Raw genomic sequence first — 21,252 nt, 5'->3', positions numbered from 1 at the left:
CTTTTCCCTTTTGATTTCAATCGATATATTGGAAAAGCAGCTTTCTGTTTAGTAGATAAGGGGGATTCTGCTGTAAATAAAATAAAAACAACAAGAGATAGTAAAATGAAACATGGATTTTTATTACATCATGGCAAAATATTGATTTTAAACACTGATTCTGTCGCAAGCAGATTAAACTCGGTGAGATTTGGGATTCGTTTTGGTGCAGAACGATCACGTTCACAATCGGTATGTGTTCTCAACACGATTAAAAGTAAGGAAATCGATCGAGTAAAACAAAGACAGTGGTAAAGCATATCACACGTAACTCTCCGCTATCACTAAACACACATCTGATTCGAGCAGATTTCTAACCGCCTAATGTGTTTATATTGAAAATTACAAACAGACCTATTTGGATGATCAAGCCAATTTTTTTTTTTACTTCATGTGTACATGGTGCTATTATTGCAACAATTAAAACAAAATCTTTACAATATTCATCTATATTACATTACAAAGAAAGCTTGATGCTACGAGTTCCCTGGCTACGGGTTTCCTGACCTAGACTAAGTCTTCGTCCTGGTGAAGTCTATGTTGGCCTTAGTGGTGCCTCCATGCAGTGCATGTGTATAAAGTTGAGCTTTTGCTGAATCTTAGTCGTCACAAGACAAGGCAAATTTTCCTGACAGATCCTCCCATGGCGCGTTGAAGTCGACAGTGGACATGAAGGACGTACGGAAGGAATCCGTTAAAAGAAAACGTGATTGCGAGAGGTCCACAGCGATGCTTTCGCAATAACCAGCCATCGGTGGCTATTGCACACCCGGTGAAGAAGTGTCGGCCGCTTTCACAGAAGAATCCAGCTCCTCTTTTGACTGACTACAGATCATACATATGAATATTTCATCTAACAATGTGCAAAAATGATACGATGAGATTAGGAGTCTTCAGAGAAAGCCTTGTGCGTGTTTGGGAAACGCTGAGAATTGTAGTCTGGATCTTCATTAACTCTTTTCCTTAGGTCATTCTTGATCTGAGAGAGATGAAAACAAATGGAGAATCTGCTCATAAATACAAAACTTAATTTTACACAGAATAAATATTTAGAATCTCATATGCTTTCTCAAAACTCCATTCAGGTGTAGACAAACCATAAATGTATTATTGTGCACACCAGGCATGTTAAAGTGGCATGTCTTACCCATGTTTTGGATGCCCAGAAATCTTAACTATGCTAAAAGTAGTAGCTAGATTTATCTGTATCTGTTCTTGCTTTTCATATCCTAATCGATAAAACATGAGCGATACTGAGCAGAGCTGACTGATTCCAGATCTGTCATTTAATTTCCTGCCTAATTTCCAAACTGAGCACAGAATTATAGATTACACATACACTATATGGACAAAAGTTTGTGGACACCTGACCACCACACCCATGTGCTTGTGAACATCTAATTCCAGACATTATTCCCCGTTACTATTATTACAATCTCCACAATTCTGGGAAGGCTTTTCACTAGAAGTTGCAGAGTAGCTGTGTTGGATTTGTGATCATTCAGCTACGAGAGCATTAGTTGTGACTCAAACCTGATCCTACCACCTGAAACCTGATCCTACCAATGACCAGAATGCATCCTTGTATGCATGATGTGTGAGGAATTGAACAGAAAGTGTGTTGCTTAACCATAAAACATCTAAACCAACTGGAATACATTACAATCATACATACCAATCTAAAAATGACTTTGTGAGCAGTTTTTAGTTCTATGGTTGATGAACATCTGTCTAATTCTGATACACCCTTGCCACTGAATGTAAAAGAAAGCCAAGCAAACCAGGCCCATTGTTTATTTGGGTCACCTGTTGTGTGTAAGCATCCTGTAGCTCCGGTGTGTCCAGCTCCCCCTGGAGGTTGTCTGAAGTAGTAACAGGCCGCGCTCCTACTGCACGGGCAGCGACGGTCACAGCCTCTGAGAGAGAAAGGTGTGGTCCTTCACCCTGTGCAGTCTATCAGACAACACAGACTACATTGAGTATAAAACTTCTTCTGCTTCTGTAATAATGCTGTACATGAAAATAATTTCCAGCAGCACTATAAACTAAAATAAATAAATTTTCATTAGTGCACTGTTTGGTCTGGCTATAGGTAACATTAGGGAAAAAAAAAACCCTAAATATTGTGCTATTATATAATAAAATAAGGCAGCTAAGTATAAAAATAATTCATTTGATGTATACAAACAAACAAACAAACAAATAAATAAATAAATAAAGAGCATCTACCTTCCTCCTCTTGGCTGGCATTCCCTGAAGGTAAGCATCAGACAGTGGAGGCTGAGCTTTTATTTTCCTTTGAGACAGCATGTCATGCCTAATGATGGGCATCCACTCCTGACAAAAACACACACACACACACACACACACACCTTTATCCATTCAGCTCTTAGTGATTTATCAAAATCCCAATCACAAAAATAATAACAGACGCAAGTCTTACAGGTGGCACAGCTGCTGCCCATGGCTCTGCCTCCGCTCCTGACTCCTCCCTCCCGTTAGCAGCCATTCCAGCTGGTTCTCGTGTGTTCACTGAGGATGGCCTGTGTAGAGGAGTGAGATCCGAAGCTGGCTGTCTCGAGTCAGTTCTCTCTCCCGAAGGTGCCATGGCCTCCTCAGCAGTGGTGGCAGGTGCTGGAGACATCTGTAATAAATGTCTCCATTATCAGGACTAATTACTCTCAAGTTAATTTAAATAGCATATTTTTGTGTTCCTCTATTGGTGCAAACACTGGTAGATCACAAATAGCACTACAAGATATTCAACGCATGCTCTTACCTCCACATTCTGGCTCTCGGTCTGCTGGACTGTCTCCGTATTCGACTCCACCCTCGCATCTGCCTCGGGCTGGAGATGGGAAATGGAACAGATGTAGATTCAGAACCATGTGTGTGCACAAATACACTTCTGAAGAATGCATTCATGAGAACCTGACCTGTGTGTAGAGAACATAATGCTGGATTTGGTCCTCTGTAACTGGGTTATGGTCCAGGATCACATGCAGTCTCATGGACATCATACTGGTCAACCAGTTCACTAGACTCGGATTGACTTCTGCAGACATCCTTCTCTGTATATGTACACACACACACACACACACACACACACACACACCCCCATTTCAGGAAAATGAATCGACCACACTGATGATGCTTACTAAGCATCTTTAAATAATTTATCATTCGCATATGGATAGAGTATAGAGACGTAGAGATGCGAGAGTGAACTAACAATGCGATGATTGATGACTGCTGTAAGTGCTCTCTGCTCTCCTCTTAAACAGTACAGGTTGAGAGCCAGACACTCAAAAAGACCCTGAGTGCAGAGAAACAGCAAGCGAGGACCAAACATGTGATCTGGAAAAAAAATAATTAGGCTTTCATTAGACACTTAATACACGAGTTTAAATGCAGACTGAAAAACCATGGGTATGAATTAATGCATTGTACATGCTGTAGATGTGTGTACCTGTACAGCGGAGTATATGTGTTGCCATGCGGGTGAACTGCTGTCTGAGGAAGGATATGTTTGTCTGGATGATGTCCACTCCTTCACGAACTGTGACTGTGGACTGAATCACATTAGCCAGAGAAAACATCAGCCACCTGTTGAAGTGGAACAGTTTGACATGATGGCTCTCGTATGATTTAAATATACACTTACAAAACTCTCAGCGATATACTCCTCCAGTCCATTGATGAGATCTTCAGCAGCGTTCTAAAGAGAAATGTTAAAACGTCATTTGGATCAAGGACTTCTAAGCACTTTAAAGAAGTACATGGTCCATGAATTCATGTGAGAAGGTGCCACAATGGGAAAATCTTATCGACAGTAGTTCAGGTTGTAATTCAAATCACATGTTCATTTTAATAATAATAATTATTTGTATATAAACAGGTTGTTTGTTATTCCTTACAGCGTTTTCTGACACTGCTTAATGCTAGATTAAAACTGCATTGTACTGTAGGTAATATTTGCATACAACTAGCCTGTTAAAAGGTCTTTATTCTGCTTAATGATTTTAGGCTTCCCACAAGCAGGACTTACAGCAATATTGGCATCAGTAGGCTCTTGTCCATTAAGATAGTGCTCATTGAAGAAGGTGGCAAGTTCAGGCTGGATACGACTCAGAGGCTGGGGGTTGCCATGCAGCAACACCACCATATCCACCATGGAGAAACTCTGACACACCAGGGACAGCAAATCTCCGAAGAAACCTGCCACCAAGATAGAAAATAGAAATGACAGAGTAAATACAAAATTGCTTGTTATAATGATGCATAACAAATAATAAAAATCTTCTCAACCATTTTAGAAGACTACACATAGAAAAGAGCATGTATAAACCTTACAACCATTCACTCACCCACAGCATCTCCAGCTCCAGGAGTAAAAAGATTGCTTGTTTGAGAAAGTCTTTGAATGAATTGGGCAATGCTCTCACTGTTACCCTGACCGGCCCCCAAAGAACCCATCATGGTGGACAGCACACCCTGCACTATGCCTGTGAACAGCTCTGGGTTCAGAGTCTCCCCTCCTCCACTCGGAGGATGAGGAGGGTTCTGAGAAGTCGCTGATGGGGCAGATGGAGCAGAGGGAGCGGGTGGAGGCTGCTGGCTCGGAGGAGGAGGAAACACAGGCTGATTGGACTGGAAGGAAAACAGGAAGAAGGTGCATTTTTGTATCTACAAACTAATGAAAATTGTTTTGTCAATTTCTGTAAAATGGATCTGATGAGGTTGTAAAGTAAAAGAACAATATTTTATACATGAATGAAAATTAACTGTCTTTACTTGCAAGTACTCATTCTCATGTCTAATGAAAGTATTAAAACTCTAATTTTCATTAAATCAGCACTGACCTGGATAAACTCAGACATGCCCTGGATGAAGGCAGGCACACCGGGCAGTGTCACAGTAATGGAAGGAGATCCTCCAGAAACATTCCCACCTACTCCAGCAGCTCCACCCAAGAGAGAGCCCAGTAGGTGTGGCAAGTTCCCTTCCGGACCCTCGTTCTGTGACTGGCCCGTAGGGGCTGTGCTGGTGGTGTTAGAAGAGGTATGTGTAGATGTATTGGCTGATGAGGAAGGGGCAGTTGAAGAAGAAGAGGAGGAGGAGGAGGAAGAGGTAGAGAAGGAGAACGAATGGGATGAGGTTCCAGTGGATGCTTGATCACCTGTTGAGAAAATGAGAGAGTTTTAGCTGAAGGGCCAGTGTCACTGCATCCACCATGAATATCTGTTGTGGCTCCTGCTTGATTGGATAGATCACCCCAAGTGTAAGAAAAAAGGCTCAGTCATGGATCTTTAAAAGATTAAAAAATTCTGTATTCACATGTTGACGTTTTAAAGGAATAGAAGCTGCCTAAAATGAGTATCTCACCTGTGTGCATCGGCATTAGCAGCTGCCCGACCAAACCACTCACCATCTGAGTGAGAGGAGAATTAGCCATAGGGCCCTAGTGGAAACATTGAGAAAGATTATAATATCTTACAAAACAAACAGAGAAATCTACAAATCAGGTCAAAGCCAAACAAACTGAAATAATCTGCGTTAAATCCTGACCTGTGCAGGCTGTTGGCCGGTGGTGGGTGGCACTGATGCACGCAGGTTGATAGTAGCTGCCCTGGTCCCTGCAGGCTGAGGAATCCTTGGGGTAAAGGCAGGTCGAGTGATGACAACTCTGGCTTGCGGAGGTGGAGGAACAGCTGGTGCTTCTCCATTTGGTGCAGGAGTGCCTGACTGATGTCCGTGGTGGCCAGCTGAGGTTGCGGTGGCCATTGCAGCAGCCTGCTGAGAGATCTGATGCACGATGGCCTGCATAAACTCAGGTGGCAAGCCAGGGATGTGCATGGGTGGGGTCGAGCCTTTGGAGGAAGATGGAGTGTTAAAAATAAATCTACACATAACAGAGAGAGCTGGACATGGGGTATGTGGCATATTAAAGCAAGAGCCAGCAAAGAGGTGTTTGGTGCAAGTAAGCCATCACAACTCATATACCCCAAATATTGCTGCATTAAAGCCTGTTAATGTCAGCATGTCTGCATTTGGTGTTCACTATGAGCAGTGGACACTGACCAGTCTGTCCAGCAGCGTTGGGATTCTGTTGGCCTGGGGCCTGAGCTCCACTGCCTGAATCTGTTGCACAAAAATGCACAGATCAGTGGCTAGAATTAACACTAATGCCTCCCAGTCCAGGTCTGAAAGCATTCCCCTATATAAGATCAAATTAATCATGAACAATTGTCTCCAGTTACACTCCAGAATTAGTGACGCTTAAATTTCAGACCAGGAATGGATGGCTAGACTAAAGTTGTGTGATTAAAGAAAAAAAAAAAACATGCACACAAACACACACTCCAAGCTTAGGGCAAACACAATTATCAGAGATTTACCATCCAGGTTCATCTGCATCATAACCACAGGCTCCATGGTCTGGTGGGTGATTCTGATCACACGAGGTGTCCCCTGACCAGGCATCTGATTGGCACCATTGGGCTGAGAGGATGGTGCCTGTGCCTGATCTTGCTCCTCTGCTTGGCCTGATGATTGAGGTGGCTGAGACTGACCTTCACCTGCCTGTCTGCCATTAGAGGTCATTGTAACAGTGGTTCCGATGTTCATCTGTTGAAAACCATGTCAGTAACATGTAAATGGAGGATCAGTTGAAAGTTCACAGTTAAGTTCAGCAATGGGAGGTGGAACAATACAACAGAACACACAAATGTTAAAATAATCTTACAATGAATACCTGATGCACTTTTATATTAAAAAGTCTGATTGCTCACTGGTATTGGTATATGTGGCAAACCACTCTGCAGCACAACTGGTGAGGTGTAGTGGGTTATGGGCCGAACCACGTGTAAGTGGCGGGGAGGCTGTGCGGCCAGGTTGCATCGAAGGTCACTCAAAGCAACCAAGGTGTTGCCTAGAAGCCGAAGGGACTCGCCGACTACATTAAGAGTGCGCTGGTCTTCATCACGCTCTTGTGTCTGTCACACAAAAAGACAGAAACATGTTAGAAACCCGAAAACTATCATATGATCTATTGTGAAACATAAAGAAAAAATTAAAACAGAAGAAGGGAATATAGCACATACATTGTTGTTGTAATCAGCAGAAGTGGCTGCTGCCAGAATGGAGTGAGTTCTCTCCATGAAGGGGCGGAGCCTTTCCTCCACCCTCCGCACTTCTGAAAGCACCTCCATCAGCTCTGACGGGCTTGGGTGGCTGAGGACAAAGACAAAAGAGTCAATTAAACTGTTCTAAGAGAGTGGAAAAGTTTTCAAGCTGGTGCAGTGTGGTGGGCAGTGAATTTTTGTTGAATGTGCCATGTTTTATTAATAAGCCACACCCACTCATGGTCAAGCCACAAGTTAGTCATATAATCTTAAAATATATAAATAAATAGAGAGAGAGAGAGAGAGAGAGAGAGAGAGAGAGAGCTGAGTGTGAGAAGTATGGAGTATTTCTTTAGATGTATGACAGGGAAAGAGTTTTTACTTTGGTCCAGAGTGAGGAGGGCCTTCTGTCTGTGTGGAGGTGGAGGAAGAGGAAGAAGAGGCAGGAGGTGGAGGTGGGGAAGTGTCCATTGGTTGTGCTGAAGAAGAAGAGGAATCTGCAGGTCTCTGCTCGGTGGATCCTTCACTCGCTTGACTCTAAAACATAATAATCATAACAAGATTAGCCAGACATTCAAAGACTACATTATACCATAGAAAAGCAGAAAAACATTTGATTGTAGAAAAAAAGGGTAACCATTTCTAATGTTTTTTTCTCTGTGTAAGGAAAATTACACACCTCCAATCTGCGAATTAAAGACTGAGTCTCTCGCAACAGGTTTTCTGCCAACTGGAGCCGTATCCTCGGTTCACTTTGAGCTGACTGGTCCAAGTTAATATGCACATCCACAGCCCCATTGCTCTGAATAACATTTTAAATGAAACCTAAATTATAAACAAGCTACAACATTGCCAAAGATACTGTACAAGCCATGCTCAAAGTTTAGTAACAAATCATTGGATAAACACATATTTATTCTTTTACTTGCGACCCACTAGTTCGGAAACGCCTCTAATTACAACGTGTTAAGATGTTACTGCTTTTAGCTTACCCCAGTGCTGGTGTTGACTCTAGCATTTCGCCCTCCATCCCCAACACCAGCCATCATCTGCTGCACAGACATCTAAATACACATACGACAGACACAGAATCTTTTTTCACATGTACCTAGTGACACACATCGCCCAGAATGGGTGTGATGCTCGCATGCTTTAAAACCATACATGTCTAATATTCATCCAGACGATATGATCTGTCCAAGATTGTACATCAATAATGATCTGATAAGAATCTCATATTACAGGTGCATATATCTACCCCTACCCAGTTTCATACTTCTTTCCTCATGTGACTCAATTAGCATCACTCACTGATTCATTTGAAGGTGACTGAGACTACAAATGTAGTAACCTGAATCTGCTGGGGGTCCAGGATGTTCACCGGGAGGTTAAAGGTGCCCAGCATGACGTAGCTGTTACCATTGCGGTCATGCGGAGCTCCTTGGGAGGTGGAGGTTGAGGAATGGGTCGAGCTGGACGAGCCTTCTCCGCCTCCTCCGGATGAGCCAGACACAGCATCTCCTCCACCTCCGGACTGTGTGGTCTGGGGAGGAGCACGCTCGACGAGATGAATGACCTTCCCATCAACATCTGAGAAAGAACAAAAATGTAACCATTGGGGAAAACATATCAACTTCACTAAAAACTGAACATACGATCTGTACTCTGTTTAGTCAAACTTGCTGGCTTTTAAACAGGATTAGCTTTATTATTAGGGTATGCTGCTGACTAACACAGCAAAGTAGTAATAATGTTAAACATTAAACTAGTATGATTTTAAATATAGCAATGACTGACTAAAAAAAACAAAAATATAAATTGTTTAATATGTTAGTATAGACTATGTGTATATTTATACAAATGTAAATTATGCTCTTTCCAGGATTTTATAAATAGGTTCTGCCATACAGTAGCAGATATTGCCAATCCATATCTTTGAGTTTGTCAGGGAATTTAACATTAAAAAGGTCTGAAACAGCTGAGCTTCAGTCGGACGCTATCTCTTAAAATTATTTTCATCTTTTTGAATTAATTTTCTAATAGTGTAATAAATCATAAGCTTTCACATGGGCCTACTGGGTTTACTCTTTCTAAATTGTAATGATGTTGTCCTTTTGGCTGCTCCCTGTTCGGAGTCACCACAGCGGATCATTTGGTCCGCACGTTTCGATTTGGCACAGGTTTTACGCCGGATGCCCTTCCTGACGCAACCCTCCCATTTAATCCGGGCTTGGGACCTGCACTGAGAGATAACTCTTTAAAGGCTGGGTTAGCTCCCTGCCTGGGAATCGAACCCGGGCCATGGCAATGAGAACGCGGGATCCGGCTGCTGGAGCACCAGGAGGCTTACTTTTTCTAAATTGTAATATTTTCCTTATTAAATACACTTAATGTGACAAAGTGCAGTTTTATTATGATTCAGAGATTCACAGAGTTTAAAGGATATAACCTTATAATGGGAAAATGGCTTTTTATCTAACAAACAAAATAATGAAACAGACTGCAAGAAACCTCTCTGAATAATCACATTAAGTTATTATGGTTTAAATACTAAGCATTCATGTTAATGCAACCTTGAATATCAGCATAGAACTGATTATCAATAAAGACAGTAGAGATTTCCCTGAAACCTGCTGCTCATTGAAGAGTTGCCACATTAACAGGAACACTTACTGTATTCAATTAGTGTCCTGTCATCCTGCAGCACCCTGCCCTGGTAGATCAGCCTCTGTTTATCTGCGGGGATCTCAACCGAGGAGGCAATGTGCTCCTTAAACTCTTGCACCGTCCACTGAGAGGAGAGACGTGATCAGGTTGTTAGTCAAAATATCAAATATATTAAAATGTTACTTTCTTGTCAAAATGCATCTTTGTATCTTTCTTATAGGTTGAGATCTGATCTTCTCAAAATCCAGATTTCAGGTTGAGTGAAACTGTTATACAGGACAGGTTTTTCTGTATTATAAACATTATTATTATCATCATCATCATCATCATCATTATTATTATTAGCATGATTATTATCGTTATCATCATCATCATCATTATTATTATTTTTCTCCTTTTGTTTGTTTGTTTCCTTTTGTGAAAATTCAGTAAATAAATCATACAAAAACAAAAAAAAAAGGACAGGTTTGTGTAATCTGAATGTCTGTGACATGCAGTGGTTCCCTATGGATTTGGTGGTATTGTATGCAGCGGCCACACAATCTCTCACATTAACACACGCCCTTACTGAAAGAGGATGTTTGGGCTTTCAGAAATACTAATAATAACAATAATAAAAACATATATTAATACAAACTTGGCTATACTGACCACTGCTAGGAGATAACCTGATGGCTTTGTAGCTGAGCAAGAAATAATTCACTTTTCAAAAGTAAAAGCGTGCATATTTTTCTTTTTTTTTCCTGCCTAATTTACTCTACCTACCAGGCAGCTTTCCCTTATCATATGACAACTACCAACAAAGAGACCGCTTCCTCCCAAGCCAGCCAGACCCTGATGTCTATTTCATGGCACTTCTTTACATTAGGGTTGATGCATGAACCATTATTTTGGGATCATAACTAGGAAACCTGGATCACTCCAAGCAATTATTATTAGTGAATACAAACATTATTTAATGCAATAATGATCATTCCAGCATTTGTATTAATAGCTGACATCTTCACCTCTCCTCTGACTGTGTAGCTCCTGCTCTGAGAGTCCAGAGTTTTAACAGTCACATTAATATCCCCAGACTCCTCCATGGGCCCCCTACACACACACACACACACACACACACAATTAGAGGAGAGTTAAAATAATACAAAAACACAATGCTGGGATATTAGCCATGCAGGGTTTAGCAATACTCTCTATAAGAAGAGTAATATTAGAACAAACAGCATATAAATAATGTTCAGTTTTTCAGTATCTAAGCTACCTTTGATGCACATAGATAAATAACACACGGCTAACTAGCAGCCTACCGGCATTCATTGTGAGCCTGCTACCGAGTTAGCTTAGCTAACACAAGCGGTTTTAAACGTCTATCTCGACACAAATGTAAAAGAGCACAACGGAAAAAAACATTTCCACATGGACAACATACCTTATTTTCTTCTATTATTACAATAAAACAGCAGCCTCAGCTTCCCAAACCCAGTGTTGTGATGCCAGCTAGCTCGCTAAAGCTAGCTAATCCCCTCTAACAGTTCCGTACGCTATCTAGTCAGGACCACGTTCAAACGCTCCCTTGCTCCCTACATAGGTTCACTATATTCAATTAACTACAACTGGTTCTGGTCCCTAAAACAGTGCACTATTTCTTTAGAATTGTGCTATTTGTAGTGTAGCCGTTGGATTTGTTATAATGTTGCCTTGAATCTCTGATCTCCGGTATAAATAAATAAATTAAATATGTCTAAATATGTATGAAATTAAAAATAAAATACATTTTTTTAAACAGTATATATATATATATATATATATATATATATATATATATATATATATATATATATATATATATATATATATATATATTAGCTATACTGTATATTTATCTTTTTTGTCTTTCAATAGTTTCACTTAAAAAAATTAAATCATATTTTATATTCAAAATACTCATTCATATGAATTTTACATTTAGAGCAAAAAAATACATAAATCTTTATATTTACAGTTAGTAATGACAATAAATTCTTTCTTTAAAGAGCCCCCAGAACAAAAATGGGTGAATCAAAGCTTTTCCTACCTGCTAATACAAACTATCTTCTCTATTTAATTTTAGTTTATCACTTCTCTGTAAACCCTTACAGTTTCTTGATGGCTCATCCTGTAATAGTCTTGTGTATGTCCAGTTAAATGCTGTCTAGAATGTCCCACCCCTGGAGGCATGTCTTGCTCTATCTTGCTCATAGTAGCTTGTTATCAGCAAACACGATCCAGTGGTGTCTATTTGTGCGTCTTCCCACATTATTATCTTTTCCTAGGATCCATTGCTTGAGTAAAATTGATTGATGTTTGTGGAATTTCTCACATGACATTTTACCAACTTGGGGCTGCAGATTGATCAAAAAAAGAGTATGTAATATCACAGTATGTAAAAGCCCTCCCTCCCCAGGTACTCTTTACCAGTCCAACAGATGTGTTATAAGCTGACTGGCATCTCTAAATGGCCCATAGTGTGTGAGTGTGTGTGCAACTGTGCCCTCTGAAGAAAATGAATGGACTATACTCTACATATTTATGCACTGTATTGCATTTGACTTTAATATTCTGCTTGTATAATTGAGCTGCTTTGTAACACACTGTAACAATGATAACATTAAAAACAGTTGATGATACAAAATATAAAGATGTTTTCTCATATTGTCTATTTCCCCCCCCACACCATAACCATTTTACCACACGTTGTCACTAAGACCGCTGAACTTGTGCTTGCCCAAACTGGGACGTCTGTCTTTACATGTACATGAATTTAATATGGAGTTGGCCCACCCTTTGCAGCTATAACAGCTTCAAATGTTCTGGGAAGGCTTTCCACAAGGTTTAAGAGTGTGTTTATGGGAATTTTTGACCATTCCTCTAGAAGCACATTTGTGAGGTCACACACTGATGTTGGACGAGAAGGTCTGGTTCGCAATCTCTGCTCTAATTCATCCCAAAGGTGTTCTATCAGGTTGAGGTCAGGACTCTTTATAGATCTTGCTTTGTGCACTGGTGTGCGGTCATGTTGGAACAGGAAGGGGTCATCCCCAAACTGTTCCCACAGAGTTGGAAGCATGAAATTGTCCAAAATGTCTTGGAATGCTGAAGCATTAAAAGTTCCTTTCACTGGAACTAAGTGGACAAGCCCTGAAAAACAACACCTGTACTCAGTGATTTGGAGGGGTGTCCCAAATTTCCCTTTGGGATGAATGATCTATCTATCCATCCATCCATCCATCCATCTCTCTCTCTCTCTCTCTCTCTCTCTCTCTCTCAACATATACGCAGACTCACACACACATTCTATCTATCTATCTATCTATCTATCTATCTATCTATCTATCTATCTATCTATCTATCTATCTATCTATCTATCTATCTATCTATCTATCTATCTATCAAATTTTGGCAATATGGTGTATTGTGGGTGAGTTCGTTGGCGGAACGTTTTAAACGAAACAGCACAGTGTTCTCCTCCGGAATGTTATTCTGGTTACACCGAGTTGAACGAGCGCGCCATGTCTAGCAGCTTCATCCCCAATTTGACAACAACCTCTGCGAAAACAGAAGAGGTGATGGAGGAGTTAGAGAAAACACGGTCCCGGCTCTGTGAGCAGTTTGGTACCGTCACCGGGTCGGACAGCGCTGTGGCTCAGTGTTACCTCGCTGAAAACGACTGGGATATGGAGGTCTGGATGAATCTCAAATCGCCCCCTAATCCCCTTTTTAGTGCACTACATAGTGTTGGTAATGTATTGACTCCTGCACACTAGTCAGTGCACTGATTTCCTAAAAAGTAGCCATTTGAGATCAAGCCTTGTGTTATTTGCGATTATAGCTAATATATAGGCCTTGTTCAACATGTAATTTATTTCTGTTTTTTTAGAGAGCCTTAAACTCTTTCTTCGAAGCGGACATGGAGTCGGTTTTTGATGTCGAGGACACGGATGAGGAAAATAACAGACCTTCGAGTAAGAGAAAGGAGACAGATAGAGATGCTCCGGAGTCAAAAAGGAAGATGAACTCCAAACCCGCAGATTGGTAAATATCTAATCTGCTCATTTAGATGTCCAGCCTAAAACACATTGGGGAACATTTTTTTACAAGTAAACAGCATCCAAGATTAGAAATAGTGTCCCTTATATTGTAGAACACTATATTGCCAAAAGTTTTGGAACACAGGTATTGGGCTTGGCCCCTTAGCTTCAGTGAAAGGAACTCCAAGACATTTTGGACAATTTCATGCTCCCAAGTTTCTAGGAACAGTTTGGGGATGACCCCTTCCTGTTCCAACATGACTGCACACCAGTGCACAAATCAAGGTCCATAAAGACCTGGATGAGTTTGGTGTGGAGGAACATTGATGGAGTCCTGACCTCAACCTGATAGAACACTTTTGGGATGAATTAGAGCGGAGACTGTGAACCAGACCTTCTCGTCCAACATCAGTGCCTGACCTTGCAAATGCGCTTCTAGAGGAATGGTCAAAAATTCCCATGAAGACCTTGTGGAAATCCTTCTCAGAAGATTTGAAGCTGTTATAGCTGCAAAGGCCAGGCCAACTCCATATTACATTCATGTGCATGCAAAGGTAGACGTCCCAAAACATTTGGCAATATAGTGCATGTTAAAATGAATATCCCAAAGATAACTAGATGGTCTACTGTTACTGGAAGATTTTCAGTGTGGGTCTGTGGACACTTTTTCTTACCCACAGCTCCTTGCGCAAGGGAGTTTTGTGATGGCTTGCACCATTGAATTCAGCCTGCAAATATGGTGGAAATGTGGAAAGATAAATCACAGGGATGGTAAATAAAATTATAGTGTATAAATGATACAAGTAATAATGAATGAAAAGCTGATATGAAGCAAGGACTTTGATTGTGTGTTACTAGGCAACAATGTTCTCTTTTGTCACTTGAATGTCCCAGTACAATACTATTTTTTTTCTTCTCAAACACACACATAATTTCAGTGCATATTATCATTAGGTGAATGGGGATGTAGCAATAATATCCTGCTTATGAAAAGGTGAAGTAGTGTTTTGTTCATTTGCGCATCATATTCATGTAACTGCATTTCTCCTCTCTTTCGAAACTCTAGTATCGACTTGACTGAGGATGAGCCTGCTTGCTCTAAGTCCAAAGACAGTTCGGAGGAAGAAGGTGACCGCAAGCTCTCGCTCATCTCCTGGAACGTGGATGGATTAGATACTCTGAACATCCAGGAACGAGCCAGAGGCCTGTGCTCTTATCTGGCACTGTGAGTGCTCCAGGGCGAATTTCAAGTTTGCTACTAAATGTAAAGCAATCATGTGTTAAAAGCAAAAAAATTAACCTGAAGAGCTTGCATATCAGTAGTATAATCAACATGTGAGAGTTCTGAGGTTGCCTTTCATTTTTAAAGAACTTTTATGGACATGGTCTATTTTCAGCACAGTTAACTTTTATATGTACACTATATATTGGCAAAGGTTTTGGGACACCCTTGCAAAACATTGAATTTAGAGTTCCTTTCACTGGAACTAAGCGGCCAAGCCCAACCCCTGAAAAACTTTTGGCAATATAGTGCATCAATGTATGTCTTGCAATAATGTTTGATTCCCTTCATCAGATTTCATCCTAATTCCACTGTCAGCACCATCACACTTAACACCTTGTAGATAACCGATGGCTTCCTACCGAAATAATAAACAACACAGCACCAGAATCACTAAACAGGGTTTTTCTTTACAATTAAAGCATGTTGATTTATTTTGTACCTTTTGCCACAGATACACACCAGACGTGGTTTTCCTACAAGAACTCATCCCTCAGTACCTTCAGTATCTTAAGAAGCGAGTAGTCACCTACCAGATTGTTGAAGGTATCTGCAGCACTACAGTAACCTGATGCGAGACACTCGAAGTCCTTTTCTAATCATTCATTTTATTCACATTAAAGGAAACGAAGATGGATACTTCACTGCCATGTTGCTGAAGAAGTCAAGAGTAAAACTGCAAAGTAGTGAAATCATTCCTTACCCAACCACACAGATGATGAGAAATCTGTTGTGTGCCAAAGTTAGTGACTGAACACGGCATTTAGATCGTGAACAGTTTAAGAGTACAAAATGCGTGAACCCTCTTCTGTAACCCACAGGTAACATTTTTAGGTCAGGAGCTCTGCTTGATGACCTCACACTTGGAAAGCTGTAAAGATCAGGCTGCAGAGAGGATGAAGCAGCTGAAGGTGGTGTTGCAGAACATAAAGGAGGAGCCGGATAACGTGACAGTCATATTTGGAGGGGACACCAATCTTCGAGACTCTGAGGTAATTTTAAGAGCAGGGCAGAGTGTCATCTGTCTGTTTTGGTAATTGATATATCCATTTATTGCTTTTATGAACATTAATTTAATTTACATTTATTTAAGTAGTGTTCCTTTGCTTTTGCTCAATAGATCAGGTTTAGCCAATTGGCTAACCCTTTTAGCCAATGCTTCAACCTTAAAGAGCTTATAAACCTTTTCTGGCTAAGAATTCTGGGCTTTTTTTAAAACTTTTTATTCATTTATTTATCCATTTATTTTAAAGAGCCCTAATTCCTATTTACTCTGATATATACTTGACAAGAGTGTACAAAAATTTGCATATTAAATCCATGCATAATAATTTCATACTGCATAATTTCTGCATACTTTTATGCATCGTTTTTATTATTTATGATGATTTTGCATAGTTTCTTTTTGAAATGTGCATACTAGAATGCTGTTTTTTTTTCTATGGATAAATTTTATGTATGCCTACTAAGAAGTCTAATTTTTGTAGATGCACACTTGCATACTGTATTTAAGTATGCATACAATAAAAAAGGAAAAAAGACTAAAAGCATCCATGATAGCATAGAAGAAAGACCCAGAGATAAATTCCTTTTCGAGTCATTTCTTTTGTGTTTTCTAATCACGGCATTCCATTAATGATTCCCATAATAGTGCATACCTAAGTGTTATATTTCATGCCTATAGCATAACATTATTAAATAACTCTTTTTAGATTTTCTTACCACAGTGTAGTAGTGCATGACCTCACATCTGATGTACTGTATATAGTAAACACTAAGTGTGTGTGTGTGCATAGGTAGTACAGGTAGGTGGTCTCCCTCCTGGCGTGATGGACGTGTGGGAGGAGCTCGGGAAAGAGGAGCACTGCAGATACACATGGGACACTAAAATGAACAACAACAAAGGCGTGTCGTATACAAGCAGGTGTCGCTTTGACCGTATCTACTTGAGACCTGGCAAAACAGGGGCTAAAGTGAGTCCGGAGCACATGGTCCTGGTCGGGATGGAGAAGCTGGACTGTGGCCGCTACACCAGCGATCACTGGGGAATCTACTGCAGTTTTACCAGTTCAGCTTGGAGTGTATGATGTTGCTCAATCACAGTTTTGGAAGAAGTCTAAACATGCTTGGGAGATTTTAAGCAAGAAGATTACGATTTTCCCTTCAGCTTGACCCGAGGATAATGCATGGGTGTTAAATTCCAGTCTGACTGCTTGATTTTATCTGCTTTTGTGATGAAACAAACAATTTTAAGTGGCCATAGACCTGTCCAAAAGAAAAATCTGACCCATAATTTAGGAGGGAAAATTAGCGTTTAGCAGTCACACTACCTCTTTCATCTAGATCATTTATTACACTTAAATCTAAGCCTAACAACAGGCATAATTACACACTGATGATTTAATGTTAATTGTTTTTTTTCTCTAGAGAACTATGATGGTATAAAAATAATTCTACATGTGCCTGTTTTATTGTTCAGAGCCTTTATTCTTGTGTATATATTTGCATAAACAATAAACTAAATGTGTCTGATTTATTTAAGCCTTATAGAGACATTATCTGCATAGATCAGCTGTCCTTCCTTATACCACACTGCTGGTTAGTTTTCAGTCTGACTGGTACTGACAGAAACTGAACAGTAATTTTCTACAAGGATTATATTAATGAACTTGTTTTTTTGTACTTGTATGGTGGAAATGTAGAAGTGTTAGAGCTGTGTAGCAGTCAAACAAAGCTGTAGGTTTTCCAACACAGAAATCTTCAGGGTTGACTTTTTGGTTTTTCTCAGGAATGGGAATCTGTGGCATTGGGATTTTGTCTAATAAAGAGGGGGAAAAAAGTGAGACCGGTGAAGTAATTACTGATTTACTTCGATCAGGTATAACATTATGAGCAGTGAGAGGTGAAGTGAATAAGACTGATGATCTCCTCATCATGGCACCTGTTAGTGGGTGGGATATATTAGGCAGCAAGTGAACATTTTGTCGTCAAAGTTGATGTGTTAGAAGCAGGAAAAATGGACAAGTGTAAGGATTTGAGCGAGTTTGATGAAGGGCCAGATTGTGGTGGATAGACGACTGGATCAGGGCGTCTCCAAAATTGCAGCTCTTGTGGGGTGTTCCCGGTCTGCAGTGGTCAGTATCTATCAAAAGTGGTCCAAGGAAAGAACAGTGGTGAACCGGTGACAGGGTCATGGGCGACCAAGGCTAGTTCTGACAGAAAGATAACCGTGTCAGAATACACAGTGCATGACGATTCAGGGCTGATTTGGCAGCAAAAGGGGGACCAACACGATATTAGACAGGTGGTCATAATGTTATGCCTGGTTGGTGTTTATAGCTGTTATAATGCAAGTGATAACAAGAACTCGCTTGTTTTGCAGACTTTATATACTAACTAAAAAAGATAAGGTTTTATAAATGAATATCATTTAGAATCATACAGCAAACTGATATGGTATAAGAGGAATAAAACACTTTGTGATGTACTAGGAAGAAGGTTGGGATTTTCCACCAAATTATTTTCACATCATTTTTTTTTTTATAGCCAAACCAGTTATCTTTTATTTATTTATTATTTTTTTTCTTGTTTATATCTAAATGTTAGACGTCACAAATTTCAGATATTTGTCCCTTTATCATCCACTGTAATCACAATTTCATTATTAAGGGGCATTTTTTATTTTTAAATGAAAAAAAACAAAACAAAACTGGATTTAAGAGGCTAATGATAAGAGTGCTTTTTTGATTAGCAAAATATTTCGGAATGATGTTAATTAACAGCTATTAAATAGTGTTCATACAATTTTAATATTCAACTTGAGTGAACTGGTATTTGATTAAACACTAGTAGAAAAGATGGACATTTTCTTTAATGTGGCATAATCAAACTGAAATAAACCAGTCCTCCTGTAGGTGGCTGTGTGTGTGTGTGTGTGTGAGAGAGAGAGAGAGAGAGAGATGTAAACATAATGAACAAAATAAATGAATATAATGAAAGTTCAGTGCTTCAGCCAGGTGAAAGTAGTTGTGGCCTGCAGCATCGTTTCCAGTTAAATTGGCTCTGCAAATCTGAGTTGTTCCAATGGTAGCTTAATGTTTTTAGAGACCATTACTCCAACACATTTAGCATTAATAGACTCTATGGTATACAGTGGTAGGAAGATTAATTATTTACATTCTTACTATCGTGTATTACAGTGAAAGGAACTCTTAATGCTTCAGCATACCAAGACATTTTTGGACCATTTCATGCTCCCAACTTTGTGGGAACAGTTTGGGGATAACCCCTTCCTGTTCCAACATGACTGCACACCAGTCCATAAAGACATGGATGAGTGAGTTTGGTGTGGAGGAACTTCACAGAGTCCTGACCTCAACCTGATAGAACACCTTTGGGATGAATTAGAGCGGAGACTGTGAGCCAGACCTTCTCGTCCAACATCAGTGCCTGACCTCACAAATGCACTTCTAGAGGAATGGTCAAAAATTCCCATAAACACATTCCTAAACCTTGTGGAAAGCCTTCCCAGAAGAGTTGAAGTTGTTATAGCTGCAAAGGGCGGGCCAACTCCATATTAAATTCATGAGCACATAAAGGCAGACGTCCCAAAACATTTGACAGTATAAATGTATATCCGGATATCTGAAAAGCTGCTTTGTGTCAATGTTCATTTTTAAATAAAATTAAAGTTTCAAGACATTATTGTGAATGCAGTTCTCTTTTAACTCTCTATTTTCAGTGGGCTAAAACTAATACATGTTTGAGAAGTTGGGTGACGGCATGGGCTAATTTTCATATGTTCTAAAGGCGCCCCAAGTATTTGCATATTAAAATGTTTCACATAGAGAAGGAAGTTTTTTTGTTTGTTTAAGAAGACTATTCACCGATTTTAAACTTATAATGTTTTATCAAGTATGCAGACAAATGAGGAAGTGGTTGGGGAAGTAAGGAGACTGTAACATCTGGCTTTACTATTAAGAGACAACATTTTCACTTAAACCAGAACTGGAGCAAAAGCAAAATGGATCAGTTACACAGTTTACTCAATTCCGCTGGTGTTAAATGAGTTAAACTGTGAAACTGTATATAAGAAGTCATGCCTCGTACTCGCAAAACCTTATTCCCCAAACACTCTAATGTAAATGGTCCATGAAATTCAAGCAGCTGTGCAAAGCCAAGGCCAGAGATAAGAATCGCAGGCCAGAATGATAAAGCTTTGGCACCACTCTGTCAGGTCTTAATCATAAAATAAAGCTTGAAACAAAGATATTTTATAGTATTTCTTTTATAATTATACAAAGCTTGGGTTTAGTGCCTTGCTAGTGATCAGGAGTTAGAGCATGACATTTTTGTCCTTAAATATTTCCTTGTATCTTAATCGCTTATGGATTACTATCTGAATGTACTTTGGAATATACTGTACAACTCAGACAAGAGCCATTTAGCTGGCAGCAGGTTATGACACGACAAGCAGTAATGGTCATAGAGTATTCTTGTGCTGACCTCTGCTAAAAGAAAGTGGCTTAATAATCTGCCTTTGGGCTATGTTCTATGTCGTTTCACACATCTACATATAAGAACCAGGGAATTCTAAGCACTCTCATATTTTGATCTTAAACCCAAGTATCTTTAGTCTAGAGCAAAAACAAATGAATTGGCCTTTTCATCCCAATAGTTTCAGAGGGAACTGTATAGCATTGTACAAATATTGCTATACAGATCACATATACACTATATTGCCAAATGTTTTGGGACGTCTGCCTTTACATGCACATGAATGTAATATGGAGTTGGCCCGCCTTTTACAGCTATAACAGCTTCAACTCTTCTGGGAAGGATTTCCACAAGGTTTAGGAATGTGTTTATGGGAATTTTTGACAATTCCTCTAGAAGCGCATTTGTGAGGGCCTGGCTCTCCACTCTTATTCATCCCAAAGGTGTTCTATCAGGTTGAGGTCAGGACTCATTCATGGACCTTGCTTTGTGCACTGGTGTGCAGTCATGTTGGAACAGGAAGGGGTCATCCCTAAACTGTTCCCACAAAGTTGGGAGAATGAAATTGTCCAAAATG

The 21,252-nt window shown here is 39.9% G+C and overlaps 2 protein-coding genes across 3 annotated transcripts; one reads left to right on the top strand and one right to left on the bottom strand.

Annotated features, from left to right (window-relative positions):
- Nucleotides 1-101: 101 nt before the first annotated feature.
- bag6l (BCL2 associated athanogene 6, like) lies at nucleotides 102-11,414 on the bottom strand. Of its 2 annotated transcripts, XM_058404809.1 has the most exons (25): nucleotides 11,260-11,414; nucleotides 10,838-10,922; nucleotides 9,837-9,954; nucleotides 8,515-8,753; nucleotides 8,156-8,227; nucleotides 7,843-7,965; nucleotides 7,546-7,700; nucleotides 7,143-7,272; nucleotides 6,831-7,034; nucleotides 6,438-6,666; nucleotides 6,121-6,180; nucleotides 5,608-5,909; nucleotides 5,425-5,500; nucleotides 4,902-5,218; nucleotides 4,407-4,689; nucleotides 4,088-4,257; nucleotides 3,704-3,757; nucleotides 3,509-3,611; nucleotides 3,272-3,396; nucleotides 2,976-3,110; nucleotides 2,819-2,887; nucleotides 2,483-2,683; nucleotides 2,269-2,376; nucleotides 1,846-1,992; nucleotides 102-1,018 (listed from the first exon to the last, which is right to left on the bottom strand). In XM_058404809.1, the coding sequence occupies exons 2-25, from the start codon at nucleotides 10,913-10,915 to the stop codon at nucleotides 923-925; spliced, it is 3,594 nt and encodes a 1,197-aa protein (XP_058260792.1). In that variant the 5' UTR covers nucleotides 10,916-10,922; nucleotides 11,260-11,414; the 3' UTR covers nucleotides 102-922. The 2 variants fall into 2 exon arrangements, with proteins under 2 accessions (XP_058260792.1, XP_058260793.1); XM_058404810.1 differs by lacking the exon at nucleotides 6,121-6,180.
- Nucleotides 11,415-13,349: 1,935 nt separating this feature from the next.
- On the top strand, nucleotides 13,350-18,164 carry tdp2b (tyrosyl-DNA phosphodiesterase 2b). Its single transcript, XM_058404421.1, has 7 exons — nucleotides 13,350-13,549; nucleotides 13,747-13,901; nucleotides 14,964-15,122; nucleotides 15,634-15,725; nucleotides 15,803-15,921; nucleotides 16,001-16,171; nucleotides 16,976-18,164. Exons 1-7 carry the CDS (start codon nucleotides 13,379-13,381, stop codon nucleotides 17,264-17,266), a joined length of 1,158 nt encoding a protein of 385 aa, XP_058260404.1. The 5' UTR covers nucleotides 13,350-13,378; the 3' UTR covers nucleotides 17,267-18,164.
- The last annotated feature ends 3,088 nt before the right edge of the window (nucleotides 18,165-21,252 follow it).

The sequence above is a fragment of the Hemibagrus wyckioides genome, linkage group LG12 (assembly GCF_019097595.1).
Source record: "Hemibagrus wyckioides isolate EC202008001 linkage group LG12, SWU_Hwy_1.0, whole genome shotgun sequence".
NCBI lineage: Eukaryota > Metazoa > Chordata > Actinopteri > Siluriformes > Bagridae > Hemibagrus > Hemibagrus wyckioides.
Note: the sequence above shows the minus strand (reverse complement) of the source record. Positions and strands in the feature narration are given on the sequence as shown.